This window comes from Primulina huaijiensis, unplaced genomic scaffold, assembly GCF_012295235.1.
Source record: "Primulina huaijiensis isolate GDHJ02 unplaced genomic scaffold, ASM1229523v2 scaffold14403, whole genome shotgun sequence".
Classification (NCBI taxonomy): domain Eukaryota; kingdom Viridiplantae; phylum Streptophyta; class Magnoliopsida; order Lamiales; family Gesneriaceae; genus Primulina; species Primulina huaijiensis.
In genome coordinates this window covers 296,138-310,301 of record NW_027342931.1, presented here as the reverse complement: position 1 = coordinate 310,301, position 14,164 = coordinate 296,138, and the positions used below count along the sequence as shown (strand labels likewise).

At 33.6% G+C, this 14,164-nt stretch overlaps 3 protein-coding genes across 6 annotated transcripts; 1 reads left to right on the top strand and 2 right to left on the bottom strand.

Moving 5' to 3' along the window:
* The first annotated feature begins 1,470 nt into the window (after positions 1-1,470).
* Positions 1,471-3,437, top strand: LOC140965813 (transcription factor AS1-like). Of its 4 annotated transcripts, XM_073426014.1 has the most exons (3): positions 1,486-1,565; positions 2,002-2,058; positions 2,466-3,437. In XM_073426014.1, the coding sequence occupies exon 3, from the start codon at positions 2,630-2,632 to the stop codon at positions 3,206-3,208; it is 579 nt and encodes a 192-aa protein (XP_073282115.1). In that variant the 5' UTR covers positions 1,486-1,565; positions 2,002-2,058; positions 2,466-2,629; the 3' UTR covers positions 3,209-3,437. The 4 variants fall into 4 exon arrangements, with proteins under 4 accessions (XP_073282113.1, XP_073282116.1, XP_073282115.1 ...); XM_073426012.1 differs by lacking the exon at positions 2,002-2,058 and having other exon boundaries at positions 1,471-1,565; XM_073426015.1 differs by lacking the exon at positions 2,002-2,058 and having other exon boundaries at positions 1,477-1,565; positions 2,478-3,437.
* Positions 3,438-4,306: 869 nt separating this feature from the next.
* Positions 4,307-10,465, bottom strand: LOC140965808 (transcription factor MYB3R-3-like). Its single transcript, XM_073426006.1, has 8 exons — positions 10,225-10,465; positions 9,309-9,525; positions 8,502-8,553; positions 8,295-8,352; positions 7,629-7,723; positions 7,415-7,518; positions 6,326-6,454; positions 4,307-5,586 (listed from the first exon to the last, which is right to left on the bottom strand). The coding sequence occupies exons 2-8, from the start codon at positions 9,452-9,454 to the stop codon at positions 4,548-4,550; spliced, it is 1,623 nt and encodes a 540-aa protein (XP_073282107.1). The 5' UTR covers positions 9,455-9,525; positions 10,225-10,465; the 3' UTR covers positions 4,307-4,547.
* A 2,596-nt stretch (positions 10,466-13,061) lies between these two features.
* Positions 13,062-13,909, bottom strand: LOC140965780 (metallothionein-like protein type 2). The gene is made up of 3 exons (XM_073425964.1): positions 13,670-13,909; positions 13,474-13,560; positions 13,062-13,382 (listed from the first exon to the last, which is right to left on the bottom strand). Exons 1-3 carry the CDS (start codon positions 13,732-13,734, stop codon positions 13,298-13,300), a joined length of 237 nt encoding a protein of 78 aa, XP_073282065.1. The 5' UTR covers positions 13,735-13,909; the 3' UTR covers positions 13,062-13,297.
* Positions 13,910-14,164: the final 255 nt, after the last annotated feature.

Here is a 14,164-nt window from a genome sequence, read left to right as displayed (position 1 = left end):
ATAAAGTGCATATCTTTGGGAAGTGGGCAAAGGGTAAGTATAATGAATATATTTTTTAGATAATCATACACTTAAAATTTAATTGTTTTTAATTGAGAAAGTGGTCCGTATTTAAAAACGATTTAAATGATATGTCCACATCAACCACTTCTATTCCCAAACATGCCTACACAATACATGACAAACCTTCATTTATTATGACAAATAACAGTAATAAATGACTTTGACGAGGCATGCGTGTATATATTAACTATATATTAGCATTAATTTTTTTATTGGAGATGTAACACATCTTATTTTTTCCCAAAAAATATTTTATTTTTATGATGAAATAAANTATGACAATGAACTCACTAGTGTTATTATTTGGTGTATACTGATAAATTCTCGAACAATTACAGTAACTTGCAAATCATATTAACCAAATAAAATTTGCGTCACGTTCACCGCAGATGGAGATAGAATGAGAAACTTATATTTGGATTCTTATTATTGAGACATATTTGCGTTTTTGGTCCCCTCTTCTTACCAAACAAGCTTTGAAACAGTCCGTGTTTTTGTGTGTGATTACCAATCAAACTATGTAATGATCAAATGAAAAAAATGACAAATTAGTGTTTAATTTTTCCAATGAAATTTTTGTTCTTAAAGATTTTTTAATGGGATTTTTGCATTTACGAATCTGTCATTTCCCTCTTTTGCATTCACGAATTTTTTATATCAAAATAAATCGAAGTTTTAAAGAATAATTCTTTACATTTAAAATGAAATCAATATATTTAATTAATAAGGAAACAGATGTAACATATCACTTATAATACTGAGTAAGAGAGTTGTCTTTATCAAATTCGTCTCCTTGTACCATGAAACCCGGACTACAGCCTTCCCCACAGCCACAGATCAACCCCCATTTAATGCCATCACTGACCCCTTTTATTATTTATTATTTGTATATTATATCCCAAAAAAATATTATTTTGGGATTTTATGGCACTTAGAAATGAAAATTTATATTTATATATAAGATTTTTGAGAAATTTTCTTGTATTGATTATTGTTTTATAAAGATAGTGAATTCAATCGAACCATGCAAAAGTTTTTTGATTTTCAAGTATTGAAATTATTACTCTTCAACAAAAATATCGAAATTATTATAAACTGTCACCTGAATGTTTCAGTTTTATTTTTGCAGTGCGTGAAATTACTAAAGCTGTCAATGGAATAGAATCTTACTATATGCATTGATATTAATTTTTGTGAGATCGTATCAGAAGATACCTACTCAAAGGTAAAACCAACCGAATCCAAACATGTACCTAACATAAATTTTTTCCGTAAATTAGCTTTACAGATTTGTTACGTTTTGTTTATTTAAAAATAAAATAAAACAAAACTAACCTATTTAAAAATAAAATAAAACTAACAGCAAATTTCAAAATAAATAAATAATCCAATTAAACAGTTGTATCTATCAATTCTGAGGTTGCTCACAGAGCTTCTTTTTCTTTATCACCCTTCTTTCCTGAAACTTAAAGTTATGAAGGGGTAGCCATTTCAGATTATAGGTAAAGTATATATGTTAATAAATACGAGAAAATAGCTAGGAAATGGGATTTGGATAAAACTCGCTGGTTTCTTGAGCATAATTATAATTGTACGTAAGCTTTAAATTTTATGTTTACTTTTACCTGCTTTGATCCATTTTTCTAATTTTTAATAGCTATGTGCCTGTGTTCTTTTGGGTTCTTCTTGATTTTTTTTAAAGTTTGATTTATTTATTTCTTTAGATAAAAACATGACAGATTCAAGAAATGTGTGAAAATCTTGAGTAGAGAGGATTGTGTTTGCTTCGCTTCAAACACCTTTTTCACCTTTTCCTGTTTTTTTTTTGTTTTCCTTGGGGTACCATGTTTTGTATACCCTTAAGTTGTTTGCAACCATGATGCAATGTTGCTTCACTACAAGAGTCGATTCTTGTTCAATTATTTTTTTTTTATACAGACACTTGATATATATATTTTCTCGGTTCATGGAGAAGGAGAAAAATGCCAATTTTGGGTTGAGTATTTGAACACTAATTCTAGTTTTATTCTAATTAGTTATGTAATATATCTTATATTTTTATGATCCCACGACTTCCTTAAAATTAAAGTAATCCAGGGAACTAATGGAGCATTTGGTCCAGAAATGGCTTAGCTATTGATTAAAAGACACCCTTTTGATGATACTTGCTATGAAATTTGTCGTGGTCTGGTTGAACAATTTTTTTTTAATGTTTTTGTGATGCATTTTTACCTTGCTCCATTAGTTTGTTGGACCAAATCAGAGCTTTCAAGTTACATGAATTCTAACCGGATTATTTCGTGGTCCAAGAACAACTCTTTTACAATCAATGTGGCTCGAAACTGTTTATAAATTTGTAATGCTTGTGCCTTTTTCTCATCGTTTTCTGATTGTGTTGTCAGATAACTGTGAAGAGTTTGGTCCATATGAATCAGTTTCTAATTCGGGAGGAAAGTCATATTTAGAAAGAACCGGGGATTAAGAAGGATACATCTACCTGAGTGTAGCATAGTCTTGCATAAAATTGATTGTAGAAAACTTCATCTCCACACCCCAAGAATCTGCAATGACCACTTCAAACGGCAGATTTCTCCATGCTGATCACCCTCCCCCTCCAACATCACCAGTGCTTCCTCCATGGCTAGCTAGTTTGAGTTCGACACCGACTATTAGGCCACCATCTGTGAATTTAAGCCTTTCTCCTTGGTCTCAGCCTGATACAATACCAGATAATGGATCGCACGGTCCCATCAATACTTTCGCGTTTCATGGCTTTAATCCTCTAGTTGGAGAGAATCCAAATCCAGTACTTTCTGAAATTGTGGAATGCTGCAAAGAGTTGGAAGAAGGGCAGCAATATTGGGTTGCTCAGAAAAAAGAAGCTGAATGGAGACTGAAAAGGGTCGAACTTCAGTTGGAATCAGAAAAGGCTAGCCGAAGGAAGGAGAAAATCGAGGCTACAGAAGCAAAAGTGAGAGCTCTTAGGGAAGAGCAAAGGGCTTTTTTGGTTCGCATTGAAGCCGAATATAGAGAACAATTAGCGGGATTGAGAAGGGAAGCAGAGGCAAAAGAGCAGAAACTCGCCGAGCAGTGGGCTGCGAAACACTCGAGGCTAACTAAATTTCTCAAGCAGATGGGAACTTAACACTCTGTTTTTGGAACCGTAATTCGGTATCATTGAATAAATTTAACATGATACTGAAACCTGCATGTCTCTATCTTTAAGGAGTAAGTTTCATGTCAAAGATTATATTTTGCATATTCAGATTCTGTCGATTCTTAACTTGCATTTACCGCAGTTATCTATTGCAAGAAATGTCATTTGTTTCATATTTGTTTTGTTGGAGAATAATGCATGGATAGTTTATTATTAATAAGTTTATGCAAGTCTTGGTTCGTTGTCTCATGTTCTGTCAAAAATGGAGTGCTAATGCCGTGCAATGACTCTGCAAATGTCAATATATTTGTTTTGGTGCTGTTCTTGTTCACAAAAATATAAGGCATAAAAAGATTTTTTAAATTTAGTCGGCTATAACATATTTTTATTTACAACTATATAGAAAAAAATTTTGAATATTGATTGTGTCACTTCGTGTACTATTATTTCAATAGTGGTGTAAAATAATATCGATTGTATGATATTTGAGGAGTATATGTATGATCCAACCCAATTCATTTTCGATTGTCATCGTAAACCAACAAGTGACCTCAAACAATACCTTAAGTTTGTTTGATATTTTCATTAGTTTTAGAACACAAAAACTTAACTATATTCTCCCACACCAAACGGAAGTGCTATAACTGTGCAGTTGATGTGCAAATTGATTGATTCAACTATTAAAATGTATCACTAAACCTCGAGTTAATGTTGTTTTTGGGTTGCTTGATATGAAATATTTGGTTGCAATTTTGTGTATTGATTATTTATCACGTCTTACTCAAATATTTTATTAATCACAATATTATTTATCTATACAATCTCATCAACCTAACTAAACCATCTTAATTTCATGTGATGATGAGAACGTATGTGGAGTGATGGATGGAACTGAACCGCCTACAAGTATATTCTTCAGGAAATATAACAAACATCACAAACATAGAATCTCCCGTGCCCGGCCTCATGGATGTCGATTATACTCGTGTACTCCGCATACGCTATCAATAGGGCGGTAATCTCAAATATGTTTCATCACTTAAAAACATAAGGTACTATTTTAACTGAAGGACGAGAACGAACCAAGAAACAAATTAAATAATTGTAATTCAAAAATTATTGTCAAAACAGGGAATATCATGATTCGATATGATGTACAAAGTGAGAAGTAATGAGTAATAGAAGAATTATCACTAAAATCAGTAGCTATGAAGAATGTAATACAGCAGCAGTGAGGACTAATAGAAAGTGCAGCTTTCAAGGATAAGAACAGTTGCCTCGCTCAAAGTCTATGCTACTGCCATGCATAAAAAAGCATTCAATTACATCACCCCCGTCTTTGACGTGTGTAGAACTTTGTTACAAGAGGGATTCGCCTGTTTGTCATGTCTGCTGAGTTTGTATCATTTTGATGACAGTCTTGCTCCATGTTAGAAGCAAAATTGAGCTGCTTCCCGACAGACGTGAGAGCAGAAGTCCTCGTGAAATTTAACCGATACGGAGGAGATGCATTGAAGGACTTGCTAGTGATTAATTGGATGTCATCTTCGCATGTATGATCAGCGCATAAACTAAGGTTTTGTGAGCCCACCTTCTCGGACGTATGCATATGAGTTTTCTCGCCATTTGGCAAATTTGTTCCCCCATGCTGCGTTCTGGTCCTTCTTCTCAGAATGGATGGAGTATTTGGAAAGCTCCTCGCAGCCATTTTGGCAGCAATTTCCAATATAGATTCAGGAGTTAATTCAGACCTGCTTCCACCTGCTACACTTGGTGGAGTAGGAAAAGCTTTAGAAGGCGTAGATGGAGTGATGTCTGTTTCAGACTGCATTACATGATTATTGGAAAATTTCAAATCTAAATGAGCACAGCTGTCCGACTGTGGTGGCACGTAATAAAGTGTTCCATGTACAGGAAGCCCCCAATGCGGTCCGGGGCCATACGTATGGCAGTTATAAGCATCATCACATATTCCTTGCTTCTCAATCTTAGATTCTTTGTTTGGTTGTATATCAGTTGCTTCTGATAGCATCGTGTCACTATTGGTGCTCTCAGATATGGAAGACTCAATTTGCAGATAAACAGTTGAGGAAGCAAAATCATGATTTTTGGTCATGATATTTGTTGCATCCTTCCCATCTTCAACTTTCTGTGTACCAGTGGTTCCAGAAGACTCTAAAATAGATATATGCATTACCCTACTGGAAACAGAAGGCGGTTCTACACTGAGAGTAGTTCTATTGATGTCACTGGCACTATCTCGATTAACACGTTTCGCAACTGTAGGAAGGTTCCCGGTAGCCTGATAGAAATCAAATTTCTTTTTCAGAGAGCTGTTCCAGTGATTCTTGATTGCATTATCAGTTCTGCACAGATTACATCCAGTTACAAGTTTCATGCAAAATATCTGTTGCGTGCAGTAAACAGTACCATGCATGGTTGAGTTTTTTATGCAGAACAACGCAACCAACCTTTTATCACAAAACATGGCCAACATAAAACAAACTTTAAAACACATTCATCTGAAACATGTGCATCACAATGGATCTACACCAAGGGAAGAGCATTCAAAAAATTAAGAAATTTACGACACTCAAAATTTTCTACTAGTTTTCCATTATAGTTCTAGAAGAGATCTTTATCTACTCATGTGCATCACAATGGATCTACACCAAGGGAAGAGCATTCCCTAGATACAACTAAACCTATTATTCAAAGCCAAGAAACAGACAATGATGCTTTTCAAAGAGGCATATCATGGACATGGCACATGGCACAGCACTGTGTTGACAATTGTCCACTGAAGCAAGTAGATGTAAGAAATTAGTAAATAAAGCTCCCAAATGCGAGGAACAAGTTTGGAATAACTAATAAACACAATCTCTACCTTGACACAAACAAGGTGAGTATCAAAGAAGATCCTAATCAAAATTGCATTGCAATTATTTAATCGTTAAAGCTCTCCAGTGGCATCTCTATATTATTTTATAGACAAAAATTGGAGGATCCACTCTTCTTAAAACACGGTAAATCTCTCCAAGAGTCACCTCTATAAAACCACTTTTCCTCCCTATGCAAATAGATGTAGCAGTGTAATATCAATACCTTCCAGGTAGAAGTTTGGCTAATTCAGCCCATTTATTCCCATGAACCCGATGGGCATTAAGCAAAGTAAGTTCCTCCTCCATAGTCCAAACATCTTTCTTAATGTTTGGATTCAAATGATTGTACCACCTGAAGTTTCCCAGGAAACGAGATTCAATTTATGCAATGGACACATTAGAAAATTTTAACTCCGGCACGTACAGCTAAATAAAGAACTCCAGAAATTGCTTCACAAACTAATCAGTTATGCATGAACAAAAAAAATGAATACAGCTTAAAAATATTAAATATCCCAACTTCTCAAAATTCTTAACTTGATGCCCATTAAATATCACATTGAATTCTAAACAAGAGAGGTTCATAGCTTTGAGTCACTATACTCTTATCGTCGGTTTTTTAACCGGACAGACTGGAAAAAACAGGACACTGCCGGCACATGCAAGTTGCTTTGATAGTTATAAATATAAAATGACTTGAAAACCAAAATATTGGCTGCACATCATGGGTTTCATTTATGATTATTTAAAAGTATTCCATCTCAAGAGCTCAAACTTTCAGATGTAAGTAGTCAGTGGTCGGCACAATGTGGTTTTTATTTATGACTGCTAAACATAAAATGTCTTCTATCTCAACAGCTTAAAACGTTCAGATGGGGGGATCGTTCAACCATGATGACTTAATATTAGGCAAGCATATGCTCAAAAAACCTGATAAATGTGCGATTTGTTGGCTTGCCTAACACATCAAATTTCATTTGCATCTGCGATCTATAGGGTGAGAGAACTCCACGATGGTAATTTTGCATCCGCAGAAGAATAGGGAGATCAAAATTTTGATATTATTGTGTTGTAGTTGTAGTATGTGATTTATTATATTGATACCATGGAATCCACCTAGCGGCGCCTAGTCCCCGCGTAAGCACTGGTTAGGCGTTCAACTAGTGTCTACCGAATTTTAGAACCTTGATGGTGATAGAAACATCTAACATTTACAAGGAAACTATGCACACTAACATACATGTGCAGAACTTTGGATGAACAACACTCCATACCAAAACATATCAAGAATACGAGTCATTAAAATTGTTACCTCTCGCGGCACTGCTTTCCAATTCGACCGGGCAACGATTTTGCTATAACTGACCATTTTGTAGGTCCATATTTAGCCACCAATTCCGAAATTTTATCATCCTCCTGAAAGTTTCAGAGCACAGTTACAGAACCACACACATTCATCGACCATAATAGATTATTTGAAAAATGAGACTGACACCATTAGGAGAGGGAGGGCTTCAACTGCCAACCTCTTGAGTCCAGGGACCTTTAACAAGTTCAGGATTAAGAACTTTTTGCCACCGATGCAAGCACTGCACTTCCGATCTATGTGGAAAAAACTCAGCTACATACACATCAATGTCAGAGCAGGTCACACACTTTTACCAAGATCCCACCACGGTTTAAAAGTACATCAAGCTAGTGTTACAAGTCAATGAACTAGAAATTGTATGAACTATAGTTTTGAACATAAATGTTAAGGGAAAACCACTCAAAGAAAGCCTGCTCTTGTTAAACTAGAGCAATAACATTTTTATCGTAAAGAATTCCAAAGGAATGTGCAAGAAACAAACAAAATTATTAGCCTCACATTTTATAATTTCTTCCGTTATACTCCATAAAAAATTCTATATTATCATGATAAAACAACCATAACTGAACTACAGATTAATAAGTATTAGTCTTTGGTTCAAGATTCCACGAATTATATATCAAGGCTACTGTTTACTTCTTACAAACAAATGTTTCTTGGCCTTCTTCAAGTTCATGTAACGCTTAACCAATATAATTCCAGTGAACCATAACACTAAAACATCACCACAACATCATTAAATAAAGAATATTCTAAATGAAAGCTATAAATATGAACGCAAAATGCAAATAGCATCATGCATCGATGAAACAGAAAATTATACCTATCTTTTTCCACGATTTCCCTTTGAATGCTGTGACAGCTTTCTTTAGTGTATCATCCTAAAACAAAAATAATTGAGGCACTCCTAAAATTTTAAGTACGTAAATTTTGAATCAATGGTCTCAAAATAATTGACCAGGCAGATGCATCATTCTGTAAACTTCTGAAATCTGTATATTGTTTAACCCCATTTGATAAAAGCTGTTACCTCCTCCGGAGTCCAACCTCCCTTTGCTCTTCTAATTGGCCCAGTAGTTCTTCTGTAAAGCAAATCACGTCACTCAAATTTCAGATCATTAATTCGTGACTATGTCTTTTAATAAATTGAAGCAACATATAATGCAAGCAATAACCCTTAAAAGCAAACCTAAAGCTAAAATACATAAGAAGCAGGCTGTTGAACCGTAGATAAAGTTCATATCTTTAAGATCTTGATAAAAAGTTTAAATTAAATTTCAAATTTCACTCTGACCCAAATGCTGGTAGGCCATTTATTAAGACAAAGTGAAAGAGTAACATAGCGATTATTTATCATCTTAGGCAATCATAGCATCTTATTGTTGTGATTTCATTTCATTTCCCCAGAAAAGTTTTATAAAACTTATACTATATATTGCACTTTGCATGGGTGAATCCATAAGAAAAGAAACGAGGAGTTTGTAAGGTATTTGATCAAATAGGACCGTCAAGTTCCAACAAAACCTATCACTAAAACCCCCCCTATACCAGGATAAGGCTAAGTGGAACAACAAGGGTGAAAGAATTGAACAACTGATCGACCAAAGCTCTAGTTATAAAGCCACCATTTTGAATCTTCCCAACAAAAAGTATAACTCTCTATTCAAATACTAAAGCAAATCATTATCCCAGGAGTAAAGCACATCCTAAAGCTTTAGTTCAAAGAAGAAGAAGAAAACTTTTCTGGCAAATGTAATTTGTGCAGTCAGTAACAAGCCACAAAACAAATATGTCGCTCAGAAAAACATATTATGAGAAGACAATAAAAAAAATTTACCGATGAGCTGGCGAAGTATTAATGGGACTTCTGGCGCTGGGAGGCATAGAAGCAGCGCTGCTATTGTTCTCAGAAACAGAAGACGTTGAAGCAGCTGTAGATTGTTTGTTCTCAAAGAAAAAATCATGTGATTTCACCTCTGTCATTTGTCCTTCAAACTCGTAACCTTTCAAAATCGCCAAACTTCCTAGTTCAAGCTTCACCAATCTAATAAAACCTATATAAAAACAAAACGTCATTGTACATTGATGAATCAGATCTCCTTAAACAGATAAATACACAATCTTATCAAATAAAAAACTCAAAAGAAGTTGTAAGCATATTCATAGAAATTAAATTCAAGAATCTCACAGTAACACCCAAAACAAAGCTTATGAATCAAAAACCATTTCATCAAATATACCAGTTTGATAAATGATCAATTTTCATAACCTAATGATTTCTAATTTTCCATGCATTGATCACAACATATAATTCTGCAAACCACTAGTCTAAACAGTAACAAAAGAGTAATCAAATAGAAAATGGAATTAAGAAAACACCGTTACTAAGCTTAACAACCGAATATCAAACTTCCCTGATTCACCAATCTTATATTTGAATTACCAAGTTGATTAAATAATCAACAACAAATAGAGTCTCCAAACTTTCATTAAAAGAGAATTTCAGAAACAACACAACGATAAGATAAGTTCGGATCCCAAAAACCACACAATAATCTCCCAAAAACCTAAAGCATAAAACAAAATATAAAATCAATAAATCACAGGAAAACGTAACCTCGCTATGCATCGCTTGATCAGAGCTAGTCAGGAAAAAGATTAAATAGCGTAATTAACCTAATTCATCAAGTCCAATGAAACTGGAAAATAATTCATACAAATTAAAACGTAAAAACCTTTTTAAAAAAACTAACCTTGCGAACCAAAATCTAATCTTCTTCAATTAGTGAGCCCAAACAAAACAGAAAATCTCTTAATTAAGAGAGAGATTCCCGAGGTGCAAAAATACCTGGCCGTTGAATGTGACAGAGGACGAGTAAATATTTGTAGATCTTTTGTATGTAACGAATACTTATTAGGGGTCGATAACGGTGCCGTTAGGCTGCTGTCATTCCGATGCAAGAATATGTGATAAGATTACTGTGACGGCGATTGACGGTTGTACGTGGCAGTTAGGTGCAAAAGTTTGAACCTCAAACGGCACATTAGTAGCTCAGCCATTATTCAAGTGCCGAACGTTTTGATGGAGAGTAAATCTTCCCGGGTTAATACTGACCGTTGGATTGAAAAAAGACGGCCGAGATTTTTGGAGTGAATCTAGCAAGCGGATATGTCGTAACCGATCACAAGGGTGTTTGCGTAATTTCACTTTCACAGCTGTGATTATATTTCGGTGGTCCGTCGGATTTATTTAGATTTTGAAAGAAACTAAATTAAACAAAGGATAAGTGGAATTAAGGCAAAAATATATTCAATTATATACTGCCAAATATTTTACTCGGAAATTGCTAACAATTAATTTTCAGTTCAATGTTATTGGTACTCTATTTTTTAAAAAAATAAATAAAGAGTAAATAAGATCATTTTTAAATATATGAACATTTTATCAGTTTATTTTTATATAGACTTTTAATATGAACAAATAAATGCGTCACAAAATAGATTTTAAAATATCATATGTTATAAAAGTAAAACTAACATGCTTATCTAATCAAGTAATAAAAGACAAATGTGGATAAAAAAAAAAAAAACTTTTATAAGACTATATTACGGATCAATTTTATGAAAAAAATATTCGACCTGATCTGACACATGAAAAAATATTAGTTTTTAAGTCAAAATATTAATTTTCAATATATATATAGATCGACTCGTCTTACAGATATAGATATGTGATACGGGTCGATCTTACACCTAAAAATAGAGAGGCATAAAAAATTTTGTTTGAAATTGTTTAATTAAATCAAAAATAATTTTGGGGTGTCAAAATTTTTTATTCAACAAACCGAATATAAAATGTGAAATAAATTAAAATTTGACATTAAAATTAAGAACTTATATTATTTTTATAATGCATGTAATTCANGTACCAATTTAAGTATCACATTTTAATTTCACAAATGACACCATCATAAGTCACTTAATATTACTTGAAACTTAAGTATTTTCTTACACATTTGAAGTATTCAAATAGCGAAATCAAATATTTGGAACCCCAAAATAGGTATTTTATCGATCAAAATAAGTATTTTTTCTAATTCAATAATGAGTGAGAAACTGTGTTTTTTCAAAAATTAGATGACATAAATAAGTCATCTTAATGCATTTTCAATGAAAAGACCAATAATTATTGAATTTATTGTGATAGCTCGAAGATCCAGTATTTTCTTACACACTTGGAGTATTCAAAGAGTGAAATCAAGCATTTGGAACTCCAAAACAGGTATTTTGTAGGTCAAAATAAATACTTAATCTTATTTCATGATGAGTGATGACCTATGTTTTTTTAAAAAAACTAAAATGACATGAATAAGTCATCCTAATGGATTTTTCATGAAAAGGCCAACAATGACTGAATTTATGGCGAATGCTCGAAAATATAGTATTTTCTTATATATTTGGAGTATTCAAAGAGCGAAATCAAGTATCTGAAACCCCATAATAGGTACTTTGTATGTCAAAATAAGTATTTACTTTTATTCCATGATAATTAACAAACAATATTTTTTTAAAATTATATTTTAATTGGAGAAGAGAGATATAATTTTTGTGGATAAAATAATATATTTATTTAAATAATGAAGGATAAAAATGTAAATTTTGCTTTATGAGGATTCAAAACTAAAAGTATGGATATGTCAGGTACTGAATCCTAAAAAATTATGATTAGATACTGAATCTTAATTGAAACATTGATTTAGGTATTTTTCTGAAATTTGCCGTCATCCAAATTCATTTTTATTAAAAAAAAAAAACACCGTTCCAATACAAAATTGAATTACCCAAATCCAGAATTGCAGATAGAGTTGTGGTTTGTTGCAATCAATTTCTAGATAGAATTACTATTAACGAGTCAGCAATCCACATTCATGATAGATCCATTCACCATATAATATTTTCTCACCTTCTCCAGTGCCCCCAATAATGCAAGGTCTCGCCCCAACAACTGCATACCACACCCAGATGATAAAACAAAGGGTCTATTTTTTTAATGACGAACTAATCAATAAATTTTCGGACTATGATACTGATCATATAAATCATAATGAACAAGAAATGTTATCGAATTCTTGAAATTTATTGAACGTTTCCTTATTTCACTGACTCGAACATCGTCTTAATAGGTAACAAATGGTCTAATTTATTAATATTACGGTGACGACAACGATATAGTGAGTAATATCTATTACCTACTAAAGTACGTTAAGCCTATGATTTGAAACAATGTAATAATTTACCAATTTATTTACGAAGGTTAGGTATAACCGTATCATTTTGGTTTTAACTTTCAGATTAGTACTCATTACAATTTCCACTTTAACATTTTTTTGTGTGGCAATTTATTAACCTTAAATATAGAGGAATCATAATCGGTGTGCTTAAAATTCTAAAAAAAATATTCGAAAAGAAGTTTTTGGTTCCATTTTAGCGTCTCAAAAAGAGTTTCGTGAAAAAATGAATAAAATAGTTTAATCGTAAAATTTATGAGTAAAGTCCCATAGAAAATTCTTGAAGAAGGAAAGATGAAATCTAACAGAGAAGAAAGGGAGTTTTCATTCATTAATTCAAACCAACTTTCCTCTATAATAATTACACAAGAACAACACACCAGATCCCTTATTAATAAAAGAGGGCACAAATCAAAACATAATCATCAGCGGATGATGATTCTGATTTGGCCGAAAACTTTAATTAGACTCGAAATTACCACATATAATTAATTCATCAGTACTAATTTCCTTCTTCCTTTTCATCATCGCGTCCAATTCATTTGCAAGTGCATGGATCGCAGGTGCAGTTGGCGCCGCACTTACACCCGTTCTCTGCTGCAGCCTCTGATCCCTCAAAATAACTGAATCACAAAAATCAATTCCCCTATTTTCTCAGAAAACCGAAAGATTAATTAGTTATAAAACGATGTAATTAATTAAATAGATCCGTACGTCTTCTGAGGGGCAACACCGAGGACAAGGGTTTCAGCCGTGTTGGCGGTGGCCTCCGAGTACCTCAAGTCAGGGTACATCTTGCAACTGCATATATTCCGCGTAGAACGTCAGCAAAAATCGTGAACAAAAACGGCATGCAACGGAGATTCAAAGAAGAAAAACACCGAAAAGGAATAAGATTTGAATTACTCACCCTCCGCAGCCATTGCCACACTTGCAGCCAGATCCGCATCCACAATTTCCTCCGCAGCAAGACATAATTCTTCGATTTATCTTGGAAAATTACAATAAAGATGAGAAACTCCAGTGATTTCACAGTTTCAGAATAATTTCTGTGAGTGGAGCGAGTACAATGGGAGGACCAATGACCTTCATTTATAGTGTGGTTGGGTGGATATCATCCGTACACGTGGCACGCTCTAGTAGGGCTATTGGCAGCTGGTACTGGTTTATTACACCAGGTGTACGGTCGTTTTACACTGCCCCGGTCGCTGAATCATCCTACGACAGTTATTTAACGAAAGGCAGAAACTGAACGTCATCCGTTCGATTCAAGCCCGAAGAAAATATCACGCATTATTTTTATATACTAGCGAATGCACGGATGATAATGAGTCGATTTGAATATGATTCTATATCATCTATTTTTATTTTCATTTATTATATTTATCAACATCATCATTCTAGT